Source organism: Salmo salar, chromosome ssa06 (assembly GCF_905237065.1).
Source record: "Salmo salar chromosome ssa06, Ssal_v3.1, whole genome shotgun sequence".
NCBI lineage: Eukaryota > Metazoa > Chordata > Actinopteri > Salmoniformes > Salmonidae > Salmo > Salmo salar.
This window is the reverse complement of record NC_059447.1, coordinates 93,699,643-93,716,597: the sequence shown is the minus strand read 5'-3', so window position 1 is coordinate 93,716,597 and position 16,955 is coordinate 93,699,643. Positions and strand designations below refer to the sequence as shown.

At 39.7% G+C, this 16,955-nt stretch overlaps 1 protein-coding gene across 1 annotated transcript in view; it reads left to right on the top strand.

The window, feature by feature from the left end:
• The first annotated feature begins 3,021 nt into the window (after nucleotides 1-3,021).
• Nucleotides 3,022-16,955, top strand: part of LOC106608360 (protein LRATD1-like) — a 15,063-nt gene continuing 1,129 nt past the window's right edge. The window contains exons 1-2 of the mRNA XM_045721216.1: nucleotides 3,022-3,185; nucleotides 4,121-4,293. Of these exons, the coding sequence (XP_045577172.1) occupies nucleotides 4,165-4,293 (129 nt within the window). The 5' untranslated portion in view covers nucleotides 3,022-3,185; nucleotides 4,121-4,164. The remainder of the gene's footprint in view (nucleotides 3,186-4,120; nucleotides 4,294-16,955) is intronic.

The following is a 16,955-nucleotide window of genomic DNA, read 5'->3' as shown; positions in this document are numbered from 1 at the left end:
GTATAAATACACTGGGGATAATGAGGAAGATGGGAGACACCTGGAGGGGGGAGAAGACAAGCACAAAGACAGGTGAAACAGATCAGGATGTGACAGAAGCAGCATGCTAGTAAGGTAATATAATATAGTAGCAGCATGTTAGCAGGGTAATATAATATAGTAGCAGCATGTTAGCAGGGTAATATAATATAGTAGCAGCATGTTAGCAGGGTAATATAATATAGTAGCAGCATGTTAGTAGGGTAATATAATATAGTAGCAGCATGTTAGCAGGGTAATATAATATAGTAGCAGCATGTTAGCAGGGTAATATAATATAGTAGCAGCATGTTAGTAGGGTAATATAATATAGTAGCAGCATGTTAGCAGGGTAATATAATATAGTAAGGTAATATAATATAGTAGCAGCATGTTAGTAAGGGTAATATAATATAGTAGGGTAATATAATATAGTAGCAGCATGTTAATAGGGTAATATAATATAGTAGCAGCATGTTAGCAGGGTAATATAATATAGTAGCAGCATGTTAGTAAGGGTAATATAATATAGTAGCAGCATGTTAGCAGGGTAATATAATATAGCAGGGTAATATAATATAGTAGCAGCATGTTAGCAGGGTAATATAATATAGTAGGGTAATATAATATAGTAGCAGCATGTTAATAGGGTAATATAATATAGTAGCAGCATGTTAGCAGGGTAATATAATATAGTAGCAGCATGTTAGCAGGGTAATATAATATAGTAGCAGCATGTTAGTAGGGTAATATAATATAGTAGCAGCATGTTAGCAGGGTAATATAATATAGTAGGGTAATATAATATAGTAGCAGCATGTTAGCAGGGTAATATAATATAGTAGGGTAATATAATATAGTAGCAGCATGTTAGCAGGGTAATATAATATAGTAGCAGCATGTTAGTAGGGTAATATAATATAGTAGCAGCATGTTAGCAGGGTAATATAATATAGTAGCAGCATGTTAGTAGGGTAATATAATATAGTAGCAGCATGTTAGCAGGGTAATATAATATAGCAGGGTAATATAATATAGTAGCAGCATGTTAGCAGGGTAATATAATATAGTAGCAGCATGTTAGCAGGGTAATATAATATAGTAGCAGCATGTTAGTAGGGTAATATAGGGTAATATAATATAGTAGCAGCATGTTAGCAGGGTAATATAATATAGTAGCAGCATGTTAGTAGGGTAATATAATATAGTAGGGTAATATAATATAGTAGCAGCATGTTAGCAGGGTAATATAATATAGTAGCAGCATGTTAGCAGGGTAATATAATATAGTAGCAGCATGTTAGCAGGGTAATATAATATAGTAGGGTAATATAATATAGTAGCAGCATGTTAGTAGGGTAATATAATATAGTAGGGTAATATAGTAGCAGCATGTTAGTAGGGTAATATAATATAGTAGCAGCATGTTAGCAGGGTAATATAATATAGTAGCAGCATGTTAGCAGGGTAATATAATATAGTAGCAGCATGTTAGCAGGGTAATATAATATAGTAGGGTAATATAATATTGTAGCAGCATGTTAGCAGGGTAATATAAAATAGTAGCAGCATGTTAGTAGGGTAATATAATATAGTAGGGTAATATAATATAGTAGCAGCATGCTAGTAGGGTAATATAATATAGTAGGGTAATATAATATAGTAGCAGCATGTTAGTAGGGTAATATAATATAGTAGGGTAATATAATATAGTAGCAGCATGTTAGCAGGGTAATATAATATAGTAGCAGCATGTTAGCAGGGTAATATAATATAGTAGCAGCATGTTAGTAGGGTAATATAATATAGTAGCAGCATGTTAGCAGGGTAATATAATATAGTAGCAGCATGTTAGCAGGGTAATATAATATAGTAGCAGCATGTTAGTAGGGTAATATAATATAGTAGCAGCATGTTAGTAGGGTAATATAATATAGTAGCAGCATGTTAGCAGGGTAATATAATATAGTAGCAGCATGTTAGTAGGGTAATATAATATAGTAGCAGCATGTTAGCAGGGTAATATAATATAGCAGGGTAATATAATATAGCAGTTTAATATAATATAGTAGCAGCATGTTAGCAGGGTAATATAATATAGTAGCAGCATGTTAGCAGGGTAATATAATATAGTAGGGTAATATAATATAGTAGCAGCATGTTAGCAGGGTAATATAATATAGTAGCAGCATGTTAGCAGGGTAATATAATATAGCAGGGTAATATAATATAGCAGTTTAATATAATATAGTAGCAGCATGTTAGCAGGGTAATATAATATAGTAGCAGCATGTTAGCAGGGTAATATAATATAGTAGGGTAATATAATATAGTAGCAGCATGTTAGCAGGGTAATATAATATAGTAGCAGCATGTTAGTAGGGTAATATAATATAGCAGGGTAATATAATATAGCAGTTTAATATAATATAGTAGCAGCATGTTAGCAGGGTAATATAATATAGTAGCAGCATGTTAGCAGGGTAATATAATATAGTAGGGTAATATAATATAGTAGCAGCATGTTAGCAGGGTAATATAATATAGTAGCAGCATGTTTCTTAGCCCCTCTGTCTGGCTTCCTCCTCCCATATAACAACAACAGCAACAATAACAACTCTGTCTGTCTAGTATTCTTCATTCCTCCGACAACAATATCACGCCATAGTAAAGACCGCTACACTTTTTACGCAAAAACAGGCATATAGAGCTTCGGGTGAAAACGACGCTCCCGTCGCTGTGTTTGGGTAGTTAACCTGTAGTGTTGCAGGACCCTTAACCAATCCCTATCACCACGCCGTGCTCTGCGACCACGCTATTGGAGCCCGGCTTGAATGACGTGAGGATTGGCCTTTCTGATTGGCCGAGCGGGGATGGTGGGGAAAGTGCCCCTAAAGACCAATGGGCTGCGTCATGGGCAGATGCTGCGGCTGAAAGGCGGAGCTCTCTCCGATGGGTATTTAAAGACGCGAGGATCCCGGTCAACACTAGTAAAGCGCACAGGGCTGCGGGAGTGTACAGGGGAAGGAGAGAGAGAGAGAGAGAGAGAGAGAGAGAGAGAGAGAGAGAGAAGGGAGAAATAGAAAAGACAGGGAGAGGAAGGGAGTGGAGAAGACCGTGGAGCTAGCGGTACTGATGGAACAACAGGATATATAACCGTTACCTGGGTAACTGCTTTTATTACTCCGGTGTTTTTCCCTGGTGCATTATGGGCTCTAAATTAGCCTTTATTTTTTCCCCCCCCCCCATCCATGGTGCATCCAAACTGGTCAAGGATAATACATCTTGAAGTATTCTGTCGGAGCACACTTCTCTTCTCCGTGGAAGACTGGAGATTGCATCTCTCTCTCTCTCTCTCTCGGTCTCTCTCTCTCTCTCTCTCTGTTGTGTTTTTATCTGCCTCTTTTCCTGGCTGCGCTCTCTCTCTCTCTCTGTCTCTCTCTCTCTCTCTCTCTCTCTCTCTCTGTTGTGTTTTTATCTTTCTATTTTCCTGGCTGCTCTCTCTCTCTCTCTCTCTCTCTCTCTCTCTCCCCCTCTATCCAGCGCTGCTATTTTATCATTCAGCCCACCAGAGGGTATGATTAGCTAAAGGCATGTGATGAGAACGACGGACTAAATCATTGATTGTTTTCTCGTCTTTCAAGCGAACTGGGCTCAATAACTCGAGTGTGTTGATCATTTACCTCACTATGTGTCTGTTGGCTGTTACATGAATGTACTGGATACCGCTGTGTTTCTGTGTAGCTGCTATCCGACCAGAGTTGTGGAGCCTATTGTGGGTTTGGTTTTGACTGTTCTTTCCGCACAGTAACATATCTGTCCCCTTCTCTCCCCTTCCTCTCTCCCCTCTCTCTCTCTCTCTCTCTCTCTCCCCTTCCTCTGTCCCCTTCTCTCCCCTTCCACTCTCCCTCTCTCTCTCTCTCTCTCTCCCCTCTCTCCCCTTCCTCTCTCCCCTCTCTCTCTCTCTCTCCCCGCTCTCTCTCTCTCTCACCTCTCTCCCCTTCCACTCTCCCCTCTCTCTCTCTCTCTCTCTCTCTCTCTCGCTACCTCTCCCTCCTGTCTCCCCCCCCACTCTCTTTCCTTCCTTCCCTCCTTACCCCAGACACCGTATTTCCATGCCTCTCCTCTGTCGGGGCCTCGTCATTGATGGGCAACCACTTGGACCGTATCACCCATCTCAGCTACAGCGAGCTGCCGACCGGCGATCCGTCCGGAGCGGAGAAAGAGGAGCTAAGGGTCGGCGTAGCTTACTTCTTCTCCGACGAAGAGGAAGAGGTGGATGTTTCTATATCATTTACTGTTGTCTATCTTTGTGTCGTATTCTATCGGGGACCACGTTGGAAACATAATGGTATCGCTTTAACCCTCAAGCTACCAACATATTGTGACACATTCATTACCAACTGGGGTCAATTTGACCATAACAATAAACTATTCAGGGGGGAAAAAAACTATTATAGTAAAATATCTATGTATATCTTCTTAATTTACATATTCTGTAAAGAAAAAAAAAATAATACTATAATTTATCATCATTTGATTATTAGTATCATTTTGTTTTCAGAATTTTGAAGTAAATAATAATTTAGTAATATTCATGGGGTAAAAACTACTGCCATTTAAACTAACATTTTAAATGTACTTCATTTTATTGACAAAAAGGCATTAAATTCACCAAAAATATGGCTTAGTTTTGTTGATTTACCCAACAGCCAGCATTTGCATCACTGTTAGTGAAACAATCAGAGTGGTAGGAGGTTATGGCAGTATTTTTCACAAAGCAAATGTCCACATCTTTCAAGTCACTTCAAACCAAATGATATGTCAACTTAATATCATAACAAGTTACATATATATATATATATATATATATATATATATATATATATATATAATATTGGTGGATATTATAGCAATTCTGGTATTTATACCACATTTTCCTATTTTTTACACAACAATACAGCACTATGTGTCAATTCAGAGGGTAGCTGGTTTCTGTACTACAGTTCTGTCAAGTATTCCTACGGCTGAAAGACTTGTTCGGACTGCAGCTAAGCATATATCTAAGGGGATTTATACAGTCATACCTAGCTGTACACAGTCATACCTAGTTATACACAGTCATACCTAGTTATACACAGTCATACCTAGTTATACACAGTCATACCTAGTTATACACAGTCATACCTAGTTATACACAGTCATACCTAGTTATACACAGTCATACCTAGTTATACACAGTCATACCTAGTTATACACAGTCATACCTAGTTATACACAGTCATACCTAGTTATACACAGTCATACCTAGTTATACACAGTCATACCTAGTTATGCACAGTCATACCTAGTTATATACAGTCATAACTAGCTATGTACAGTCATACCTAGTTAGTTCTTTCCATGACATAGACTGACCAGGTGAAAGCTATGCTCCCGTATTGATGTCACCTGGTCAGTCTATGTTCCCGTATTGATGTCACCTGGTCAGTCTATGTTCCCGTATTGATGTCACCTGGTCAGTCTATGTTCCCGTATTGATGTCACCTGGTCAGTCTATGTTCCCGTATTGATGTCACCTGGTCAGTCTATGTTCCCGTATTGATGACCACCTGGTCAGTCTATGTTCCCGTATTGATGTCACCTGGTCAGTATATGTTCCCGTATTGATGACCACCTGGTCAGTCTATGCTCCCGTATTGATGTCACCTGGTCAGTCTATGTTCCCGTATTGATGTCACCTGGTCAGTCTATGCTCCCGTATTGATGTCACCTGGTCAGTCTATGTTCCCGTATTGATGGCACCTGGTCAGTCTATATTTCCCATATTGATGTCACCTGGTCAGTCTATGTTCCCGTATTGATGTCACCTGGTCAGTCTATGCTCCCGTATTGATGTCACCTGGTCAGTCTATGTTCCCGTATTGATGTCACCTGGTCAGTCTATGTTCCCGTATTGATGTCACCTGGTCAGTCTATGTTCCCGTATTGATGACCACCTGGTCAGTCTATGTTCCCGTATTGATGTGACCTGGTCAGTCTATGTTCCCGTATTGATGTCACCTGGTCAGTCTATGTTCCCGTATTGATGTCACCTGGTCAGTCTATGCTCCCGTATTGATGTCACCTGGTCAGTCTATGTTCCCGTATTGATGTCACCTGGTCAGTCTATGTTCCCGTATTGATGTCACCTGGTCAGTCTATGTTCCCGTATTGATGTCACCTGGTCAGTCTATGTTCCCGTATTGATGTCACCTGGTCAGTCTATATTTCCCGTATTGATGTCACCTGGTCAGTCTATATTTCCCGTATTGATGTCACCTGGTCAGTCTATATTTCCCATATTGATGTCACCTGGTCAGTCTATGTTCCCGTATTGATGTCACCTGGTCAGTCTATATTTCCCATATTGATGTCACCTGGTCAGTCTATGTTCCCGTATTGATGTCACCTGGTCAGTCTATGCTCCCGTATTGATGTCACCTGGTCAGTCTATGTTCCCGTATTGATGTCACCTGGTCAGTCTATGTTCCCGTATTGATGTCACCTGGTCAGTCTATGTTCCCGTATTGATGTCACCTGGTCAGTCTATGTTCCCGTATTGATGTCACCTGGTCAGTCTATGTTCCCGTATTGATGTCACCTGGTCAGTCTATGTTCCCGTATTGATGTCACCTGGTCAGTCTATATTTCCCATATTGATGTCACCTGGTCAGTCTATGTTCCTGTATTGATGTCACCTGGTCAGTCTATGTTCCTGTATTGATGTCACCTGGTCAGTCTATGTTCCCGTATTGATGTCACCTGGTCAGTCTATGTTCCCGTATTGATGTCACCTGTTAAATCCACTTTAATCAGTGTAGATGAAGGGTAGGAGACAGGTTAAAGAAGGATTTTTTAAATGTAATTATTATATATTTTTTTGTGTACTTTTGAACCCCTTTTTTTCTCCCCAATTTCGTGATATCCCAAATTGGTAGTTACAGTCTTGTCCCATCGCTGCAACTCCCCTACGGACTCTGGAGAGAGGTGAAGATCGAGAGTAATGCTTGGAACCTACTACCAATGACACAATTCTCACTTAACCCGGAAGCCAGTCGCACCGACGTGTCGGAAGATACACCATTCCAGCTTGCAGACGTCCCCAGCGAGGAGTCGCTAGAGCGCGATGGGACGAGGAAATCCCGGCCGGCCAAACCCTCCTCTAACCGAGACGACGCTGGGCCCGATTGTGCGCCGCCTCATGGGTCTTCGAGCTCACGGCCGGCTGTGACACAGCCTGAAATCGAACCTGGGTCTGTAATGACGCCTTAGACCTCAGAGCCACTCGGGAGGCCTTAAAGAAGTTTTATTAAGCCTGGAGACAACTGAGACGTGTCGTTCAGAGGGTGAACGGGACAGACAAAATATTTACGAGCCTTTGAACGGGGTATGGTAGTAGGTGCCAGGTCCACCGTTTTGAGTGTGTCAAGAACTGCAACGCTGCTGGGTTTTTCCACGCTCAACAGTTTCCTGTGTGTGTATCAAGAATGGTCCAACACCCAAAAGGACATCCAGACAACTTGACACAACTGTGGGGAAGCACTGGAGTCAACATGGGACCAGCAGCCCTGTGGAAACGCTTTGACACCTTGTAGAGTCACGTGACCCTGATAGATTGAGGCTGTTCTGGGGGCAAAATAGGGCGCAACTCAATATTACTAAAGTGTTCCTAATGTTTTGTACATAATGGTGTGTATAGACAGTATAGACAGTAGTTATATAGGATGGTGTGTATAGACAGTAGTTATATAGGATGGTGTGTATAGACAGTAGTTATATAGGATGGTGTGTATAGACAGTAGTTATATTGGATGGTGTGTATAGACAGTAGTTATATAGGATGGTGTGTATAGACAGTATAGACAGTAGTTATATAGGATGGTGTGTATAGACAGTAGTTATATAGGATGGTGTGTATAGACAGTAGTTATATAGGATGGTGCGTATAGACAGTAGTTATATAGGATGGTGTGTATAGACAGTAGTTATATTGGATGGTGTGTATAGACAGTAGTTATATAGGATGGTGTGTATAGACAGTATAGACAGTAGTTATATAGGATGGTGTGTATAGACAGTAGTTATATAGGATGGTGTGTATAGACAGTAGTTATAGAGGATGGTGTGTATAGACAGTATAGACAGTAGTTATATAGGATGGTGTGTATAGACAGTAGTTATATAGGATGGTGTGTATAGACAGTAGTTATATAGGATGGTGTGTATAGACAGTATAGACAGTAGTTATATAGGATGGTGTGTATAGACAGTAGTTATATAGGATGGTGTGTATAGACAGTAGTTATAGAGGATGGTGTGTATAGACAGTATAGACAGTAGTTATATAGGATGGTGTGTATAGACAGTAGTTATAGAGGATGGTGTGTGTAGACAGTAGTTATATAGGATGGTGTGTATAGACAGTAGTTATATAGGATGGTGTGTATAGACAGTAGTTATATAGGATGGTGTGTATAGACAGTAGTTATATAGGATGGTGTGTATAGACAGTAGTTATATTGGATGGTGTGTATAGACAGTAGTTATATAGGATGGTGTGTATAGACAGTAGTTATATAGGATGGTGTGTATAGACAGTAGTTATATGGGATGGTGTGTATAGACAGTAGTTATATAGGATGGTGTGTATAGACCGTAGTTATATTAGGATGGTGTGTATAGACAGTAGTTATATAGGATGGTGTGTATAGACAGTATAGACAGTAGTTATACAGGATGGTGTGTATAGACAGTAGTTATATAGGATGGTGTGTATAGACAGTATAGACAGTAGTTATATAGGATGGTGTGTATAGACAGTAGTTATATGGGATGGTGTGTATAGACAGTAGTTATATAGGATGGTGTGTATAGACAGTAGTTATATAGGATGGTGTGTATAGACAGTAGTTATAGAGGATGGTGTGTATAGACAGTATAGACAGTAGTTATATAGGATGGTGTGTATAGACAGTAGTTATATAGGATGGTGTGTATAGACAGTAGTTATATAGAATGGTGTGTATAGACAGTAGTTATATAGGATGGTGTGTGTAGACAGTATAGACAGTAGTTATATAGGATGGTGTGTATAGACAGTAGTTATATAGGATGGTGTGTATAGACAGTATAGACAGTAGTTATATAGGATGGTGTGTATAGACAGTAGTTATATAGGATGGTGTGTATAGACAGTAGTTATATAGGATGGTGTGTATAGACAGTAGATATATAGGATGGTGTGTATAGACAGTAGTTATATAGGATGGTGTGTATAGACAGTAGATATATAGGATGGTGTGTATAGACAGTAGTTATATAGGATGGTGTGTATAGACAGTAGTTATATAGGATGGTGTGTATAGACAGTAGTTATATAGGATGGTGTGTATAGACAGTAGTTATATAGGATGGTGTGTATAGACAGTAGTTATATAGGATGGTGTGTATAGACAGTAGTTATATAGGATGGTGTGTATAGACAGTATAGACAGTAGTTATATAGGATGGTGTGTATAGACAGTAGTTATATAGGATGGTGTGTATAGACAGTAGTTATATAGGATGGTGTGTATAGACAGTATAGACAGTAGTTATATATGATGGTGTGTATAGACAGTAGTTATATAGGATGGTGTGTATAGACAGTAGTTATATAGGATGGTGTGTATAGACAGTATAGACAGTAGTTATAGAGGATGGTGTGTATAGACAGTAGTTATATAGGATGGTGTGTATAGACAGTATAGACAGTAGTTATAGAGGATGGTGTGTATAGACAGTATAGACAGTAGTTATATAGGATGGTGTGTATAGACAGTAGTTATATAGGATGGTGTGTATAGACAGTAGTTATTTAGGATGGTGTGTATAGACAGTAGTTATATAGGATGGTGTGTATAGACAGTAGTTATATAGGATGGGGTGTATAGACAGTATTGACAGTAGTTATATAGGATGGTGTGTATAGACAGTATGGACAGTAGTTATATAGGATGGTGTGTATAGACAGTATAGACAGTAGTTATATAGGATGGTGTGTATAGACAGTAGTTATATAGGATGGTGTGTATAGACAGTATTGACAGTAGTTATATAGGATGGTGTGTATAGACAGTATGGACAGTAGTTATATAGGATGGTGTGTATAGACAGTATAGACAGTAGTTATATAGGATGGTGTGTATAGACAGTAGTTATATAGGATGGTGTGTATAGACAGTAGTTATATAGGATGGTGTGTATAGACAGTAGTTATATAGGATGGTGTGTATAGACAGTAGTTATATAGGATGGTGCGTATAGACAGTAGTTATATAGGATGGTGTGTATAGACAGTAGTTATATAGGATGGTGTGTATAGACAGTAGTTATATAGGATGGTGTGTATAGACAGTATAGACAGTAGTTATACAGGATGGTGTGTATAGACAGTAGTTATATAGGATGGTGTGTATAGACAGTAGTTATATAGGATGGTGTGTATAGACAGTAGTTATATAGGATGGTGTGTATAGACAGTATAGACAGTAGTTATAAAGGATGGTGTGTATAGACAGTAGTTATATAGGATGGTGTGTATAGACAGTAGTTATATAGGATGGTGTGTATAGACAGTAGTTATATAGGATGGTGTGTATAGACAGTAGTTATATAGGATGGTGTGTATAGACAGTAGTTATATAGGATGGTGTGTATAGACAGTAGTTATATAGGATGGTGTGTATAGACAGTAGATATATAGGATGGTGTGTATAGACAGTAGTTATATAGGATGGTGTGTATAGACAGTAGTTATATAGGATGGTGTGTATAGACAGTATAGACAGTAGTTATATATGATGGTGTGTATAGACAGTAGTTATACAGGATGGTGTGTATAGACAGTAGTTATATAGGATGGTGTGTATAGACAGTAGTTATATAGGATGGTGTGTATAGACAGTAGTTATATAGGATGGTGTGTATAGACAGTAGTTATATGGTGTGTATAGACAGTATAGACAGTAGTTATACAGGATGGTGTGTATAGACAGTAGTTATATAGGATGGTGTGTATAGACAGTAGTTATATAGGATGGTGTGTATAGACAGTAGTTATATAGGATGGTGTGTATAGACAGTAGTTATATAGGATGGTGTGTATAGACAGTAGTTATATAGGATGGTGTGTATAGACAGTAGTTATATAGGATGGTGTGTATAGACAGTAGATATATAGGATGGTGTGTATAGACAGTAGTTATATAGGATGGTGTGTATAGACAGTAGTTATATAGGATGGTGTGTATAGACAGTATAGACAGTAGTTATATATGATGGTGTGTATAGACAGTAGTTATACAGGATGGTGTGTATAGACAGTAGTTATATAGGATGGTGTGTATAGACAGTAGTTATATAGGATGGTGTGTATAGACAGTATAGACAGTAGTTATAGAGGATGGTGTGTATAGACAGTATAGACAGTAGTTATATAGGATGGTGTGTATAGACAGTAGATATATAGGATTAATTATGACTAGAATACAGTTGAAGTCGGAAGTTAAGTTAAAACTCATTTTTCAACCACTCCACAAATTTCTTGTTAATTAGAGATAGCCCCCATTTTTTTTTTTACATTTTCGCCTAAAATGACATACCCAAATCTAACTGCCTGTAGCTCAGGCCCTGAAGCAAGGATATGCATATTCTTGGTACCATTTGAAAGGAAACACTTTGAAGTTTGTGGAAATGTGAATTGATTGTAGGAGAATATAACACATTAGATCTGGTAGAAGAAAATACAAAGAAAAAAACAACAGTTTTTATTGTATTTCTACCACCATCTTTGAAATGCAACAGAAAGGTCCCAAATCTAACCATCACACTGGTTTTAAGTCCGATGGTGTCCACACGAGGGCAGCAGTGTATGTGCAAAATTTCAGACTGATAACTTGAAGTATGAGCAAACTACGTGACATTTAGTGTGAAGTCACCCAGGTACAGACATTTACATTTTCATTACATTTTAACTGCAAGAATATCATCAAATCTGTATACTTGGACTTTGATTTAGCTTTTCCAGTATTAGTAGCCATATTGTAAGTTCAACATTTTCAAAAGGCCCAGTTTTCATAACTTCATAACTCTCCATATTCTTGTAATTTTTGCCCAAAAGGAAAAGGCTTGCTGTCGCACAAGGTTAGCGGCAACATTTTGAGACAGATACGGGTTTTCCGCATACTCCCGTAAAGCCCAGCTCATTGGTTATCTACCCCGATTGGTGCTTATTTGAAAAAAGTTACAGTCAATCAAGTGAAGACCGCCCGCGTCATTGGCGTGCCATGAAGGCGTCGCTCTCTGACCAAATATGGTGTCCTATAGGATATACTACACCCCTAATGAAATAGTGAAGTCTGGTTACGTTCTAGGATCTCTCCCCTGTAACTATTCCCCAGGTCGTTGCTGCAAATGAGAACGTGTTCTCAGTCAACTTACCTGGTAAAATAATGGATAAATTAAAAAAATATATATATAAAAAAAAAATAGGAACGTAATTTGACTGGTTGAAACAACGCTTAGGGCGAGATTTTCACAGAAACCTTTCTTTGCAAATTGAACGAGTGGAAATACAAAATCGATCGTGCATGCTATATGGACCTTTTTAAGATATGAAAAATGATTTTATCTAACAAAACGACACTTCATGTTATCTCTGGGACCCTTTGGATGATAAATCAGAGCAAGATTTCAGAATGTACAGTAAGTACAATTAAAGTTAAGTAAGTTAATTTATCAAACCTATCACGGTGAAAAAAAGTGTTTTGTTGTTAGGAGCTCTCCTCAAGCAATAGCATGGCATTTGTTCACAGTAATAGCTACTGTAAATTGGACACTGCAGTTATATTAACAAGAATTTAAGCTTTCAGCCGATATAAGACACTTCTATGTACCGACATTTGTTGTTTCTCTAAAATCTGCGATCGTGACACACGGTGCTGCATGATTTAAAACTGTCCCTTTGATGGGACGCCGATCCCCACTAGAATTGTTCGTGACACAAGTAATTTTTCCAACAATTGTTTACAGACAGATTATTTAACTAAGAATGATCTGTATCACAATTCCAGCGGGTCAGAAGTTTACATACACTAAGTTGACTGTGCATTTAAACAGCTTGGAAAATTCCAGAAAATGATGTCATGGCTTTAGAAGCTTCTGATAGGCTCATTTACATAATTTGAGTCAATTGGAGGTGTACCTGTGGATGTATTTCAAGGCCTACCTTCAAACTCAGTGTCTCTGGGAAAATCAAAAGAAATCAGCCAAGACCTCAGAAAAGAAATTGTAGACCTCCACAAGTCTGGTTCATCCTTGGGAGCAATTTCCAAACGCCTGAAGGTACCACGTTCATCTGTACAAACAATAGTACGCAAGTATAAACACCATGGGACCACGCAGCCGTCGTACCGCTCAGGAAGGAGACGCGTTCTGTCTCCTAGAGATGAACGTACTTTGGTGCGAAAAGTGCAAATTAATCCCAGAACAATAGCAAAGGACCTTGTGAAGATGCTGGAGGAAACAGGTACAAAAGTATCTATATCCACAGTAAAACGAGTCCTATATCGACATAACCTGAAAGGCCGCTCAACAAGGAAGAAGCCACTGCTTCAAAACCGCCATAAAAAAGCAAGACTACGATTTGCAACTGCACATGGGGACAAAGATCGTACTTTTTGGAGAAATGTCCTCTGGTCTGATGAAACAAAAATAGAACTGCTTGGCCATAATGACCATCGTTATGTTTGGAGGAAAAAGGGGGACGCTTGGAAGCTGAAGAACACCATCCCAACCGTGAAGCACGGGGGTGGCAGCATCATGTTGTGGGGGTGCTTTGCTGCAGGAGGGACTGGTGCACTTCACAAAATAGATGGCATCATGAGGGAGGAACATTATGTAGATATATTGAAGCAACATCTCAAGACATCAGTCAGGAAGTTAAAGCTTGATCGCAAATGGGTCTTCCAAATGGACAATGACACCAAGCATACTTCCAAAGTTGTGGCAAAATGGCTTAAGGACAACAAAGTCAAGGTATTGGAGTGGCCATCACAAAGCCCTGACCTCAATCCCATAGAAAATTTGTGGGCAGAACTGAAAAAGTGTGTACGAGCAATTAGGCCTACAAACCTGACTCAGTTACACCAGCTCTGTCAGGAGGAATGGGCCAAAATTCTGGGAATGTGATGAAAGAAATAAAAGCTGAGATAAATCATTCTCTCTACTATTATTCTGACATTTCACATTCTTAAAATAAAGTGATGATCCTAACTGACCCAAGACAGGGAATTTTTTACTAGGATTAAATGTCATGAATTGTGAAAAACTGAGTTTAAATGTACTTGGCTAAGGTGTATGTAAACTTCCGACTTCAACTGTACATGTGAAAGCACGTTTACATACACCTTAGCCATATGCATGTTTAAGTCTCCATACGTTTCCATTTACATTTAAGTCATTTAGCAGACGCTCTTATCCAGAGCGACTTACAATTTGGTGCATTCACCTTATGATATCCAGTGGAACAACCACTTTACAATAGTACATCTATATCTTTTAAGGGGGGGTTAGAAGGATTACTTTATCCTATCCCAGGTATTCCTTAAAGAGGTGGGGTTTCTCCCACCATAATAATTTAGTTATGGATTGCCTATAAACTCGATAAATTCAGTAAACTCAAGTATTATTTTGTGTGTAATTTTCTTACATTAATTAATTACATTAATTACATTAATTAACCTTTCTTGCGTTATTACTTACAGCCAAAAATACGTTTTTTGAAATTCGGTCGATGGGTCGCTCACCAGCATTTTGACCAGAAATTCAACTTTCCTGAAATGGATCTTTTGTTCGTACCCCACCCCCCCCCACCCCCCCAAGGCATTTCCACTCATCCCAGGGGCTGCTCCAAGACGCTGCTGACGGAGAAGAGGAATACAGAGTGGGCTTTTAGTCCAACTCAGCAGGCGTGCACACCACCCACCACTTCTGAGTATATTACTCGCTAATGTTCAGTCCCTGAACAATAAAGTAGACCAGCTCAGGGCGAAGAACTCCTTCTAGAGAAACATCGGGGACTGTAACATACTCTGTTTCACAGAATCATGGCTCTCTCTCTCTCAGGGTGTATTGTCCCTGTCCATACAGCCAGCGGGGTTCTCCGTATTAACATCATAATACGTAACTCTCCTGGGAAAATGAACGGTGGAGGGGTTTGTTTCCTTATTAACTAGTCTTTGGTCATAACCTACAGGAACCAAGTCCTTTTGTTCTGGAATACCTCACCATCAAATGTCGACCGCATTCTCTTCGGTCATCATCACGCCTGTGTATATTTCTCATCAACATCCAATACAGCTCTCTGTTTATCTGTCACGTCCTGACCAGTATAAGGGGTTATTTGTTATTGTAGTTTGGTCAGGTCGTGGCAGAGGGTGTGTTTGTTCTGTGTTGTCGGGGATTTTTTGGGGGTATGGTTCTATGTTTTTGTATTTCTATGTTCTTTCTATGTTGTGTATTTCTTTGTGTTGGCCTGGTATGGCTCTCAATCAGGGACAGCTGTACATCGTTGTTGCTGATTGGGAGCCATACTTAGGGAGCCTCTTTTTTCCACCTGTCTTTTGTGGGAAGTTGTTTTTGCACTGCTGTATTTTTAGCCCTGCAAAACTGTTTAGCTGTCGTTCGTTTATTTCGTTTTCTTGTTTTGTGTCGTGTTCTCCAATAAAGTAAATATGAGCATTCATGTACCCGCTGCATTTTGGTCCAATCCTTACGACGCTCGTGACAGTATCTGAGTACTGTATTGCAGTTCTATCAAGTATTTAACCCAATGGACGACCATCTTTACCATTGGCAGATTTTTATATGCACATAAATAAGGTAATTTTGGGGTTTTGTACACGTTGTATAGAAAAGTCCAATCTCATGAGAGGACATGGGGAGTTGTATCTCTACAGATGATCTGTCTATCTGGTCTAAATCACTGATACAGTACTTATTACCCTCCACCCTCCATGTCCCCCCCTCCATGCCCCGCCCCCTCCCCCCTCCATGTCCCCCCCTCCCCCTCCATGTCCCCCCCTCCCCCTCCATGTCCCCCCTCCCCCTCCATGTCCCCCCCTCCATGTGTCCCCCCTCCATGTCCCCCCTCCATGTCCCTCCCCCCTCCATGTCCCTCCCCCTCCATGTCCCCCCTCCCTCCATGTCCCCCCTCCATGTCCCTCCACTCTCCATGCCCCCCCTCCATGCCCCCCCTCCATGTCCCCCCCTCCATGTCCCACCCTCCATGTCCCTCCACCCTCCATGCCCCCCCTCCATGTCCCTCCACTCTCCATGTCCCCCCCCTCCATGTCCCCCCACCCTCCATGCCCCCCTCCATGTCCCCCCCCTCTGGTGGTATGGATAACTTGTTATTATGTCTCCAGAGAATCCTATATTCAAATAAAGGTCCTATCTTTCAAATTACTAAAGGAAAAATGTGGTGTTTTTAAACTGGGGTCAAAATGATCCCAAATTACTTACATTTGTAAAAAAAAAATAATAATTACAAATTGATATAGAAAGTCTAAACAATGATTTATTTGAATAATTGAATAAACTACATTTAGCCTATGATAAAACATATGCCTCTGTGGTCAAATTGACCCCAGTTCATAGCTTGAGGGGTTTTGTAACCCTGAGTTTGTAGGTCTACTCATGCTACCATTATGTCAGATCATGAAATGCACATTTAAATACATTTTTACCCGGCCAAATTATTGTAAAAAATAAAAATAAAAAAGTGCCTTTTTTTTCAGGCACTGAAAAATCAGCACGGACCGGATTGACGAGCTCTTCCCACTATGCATTGTTTC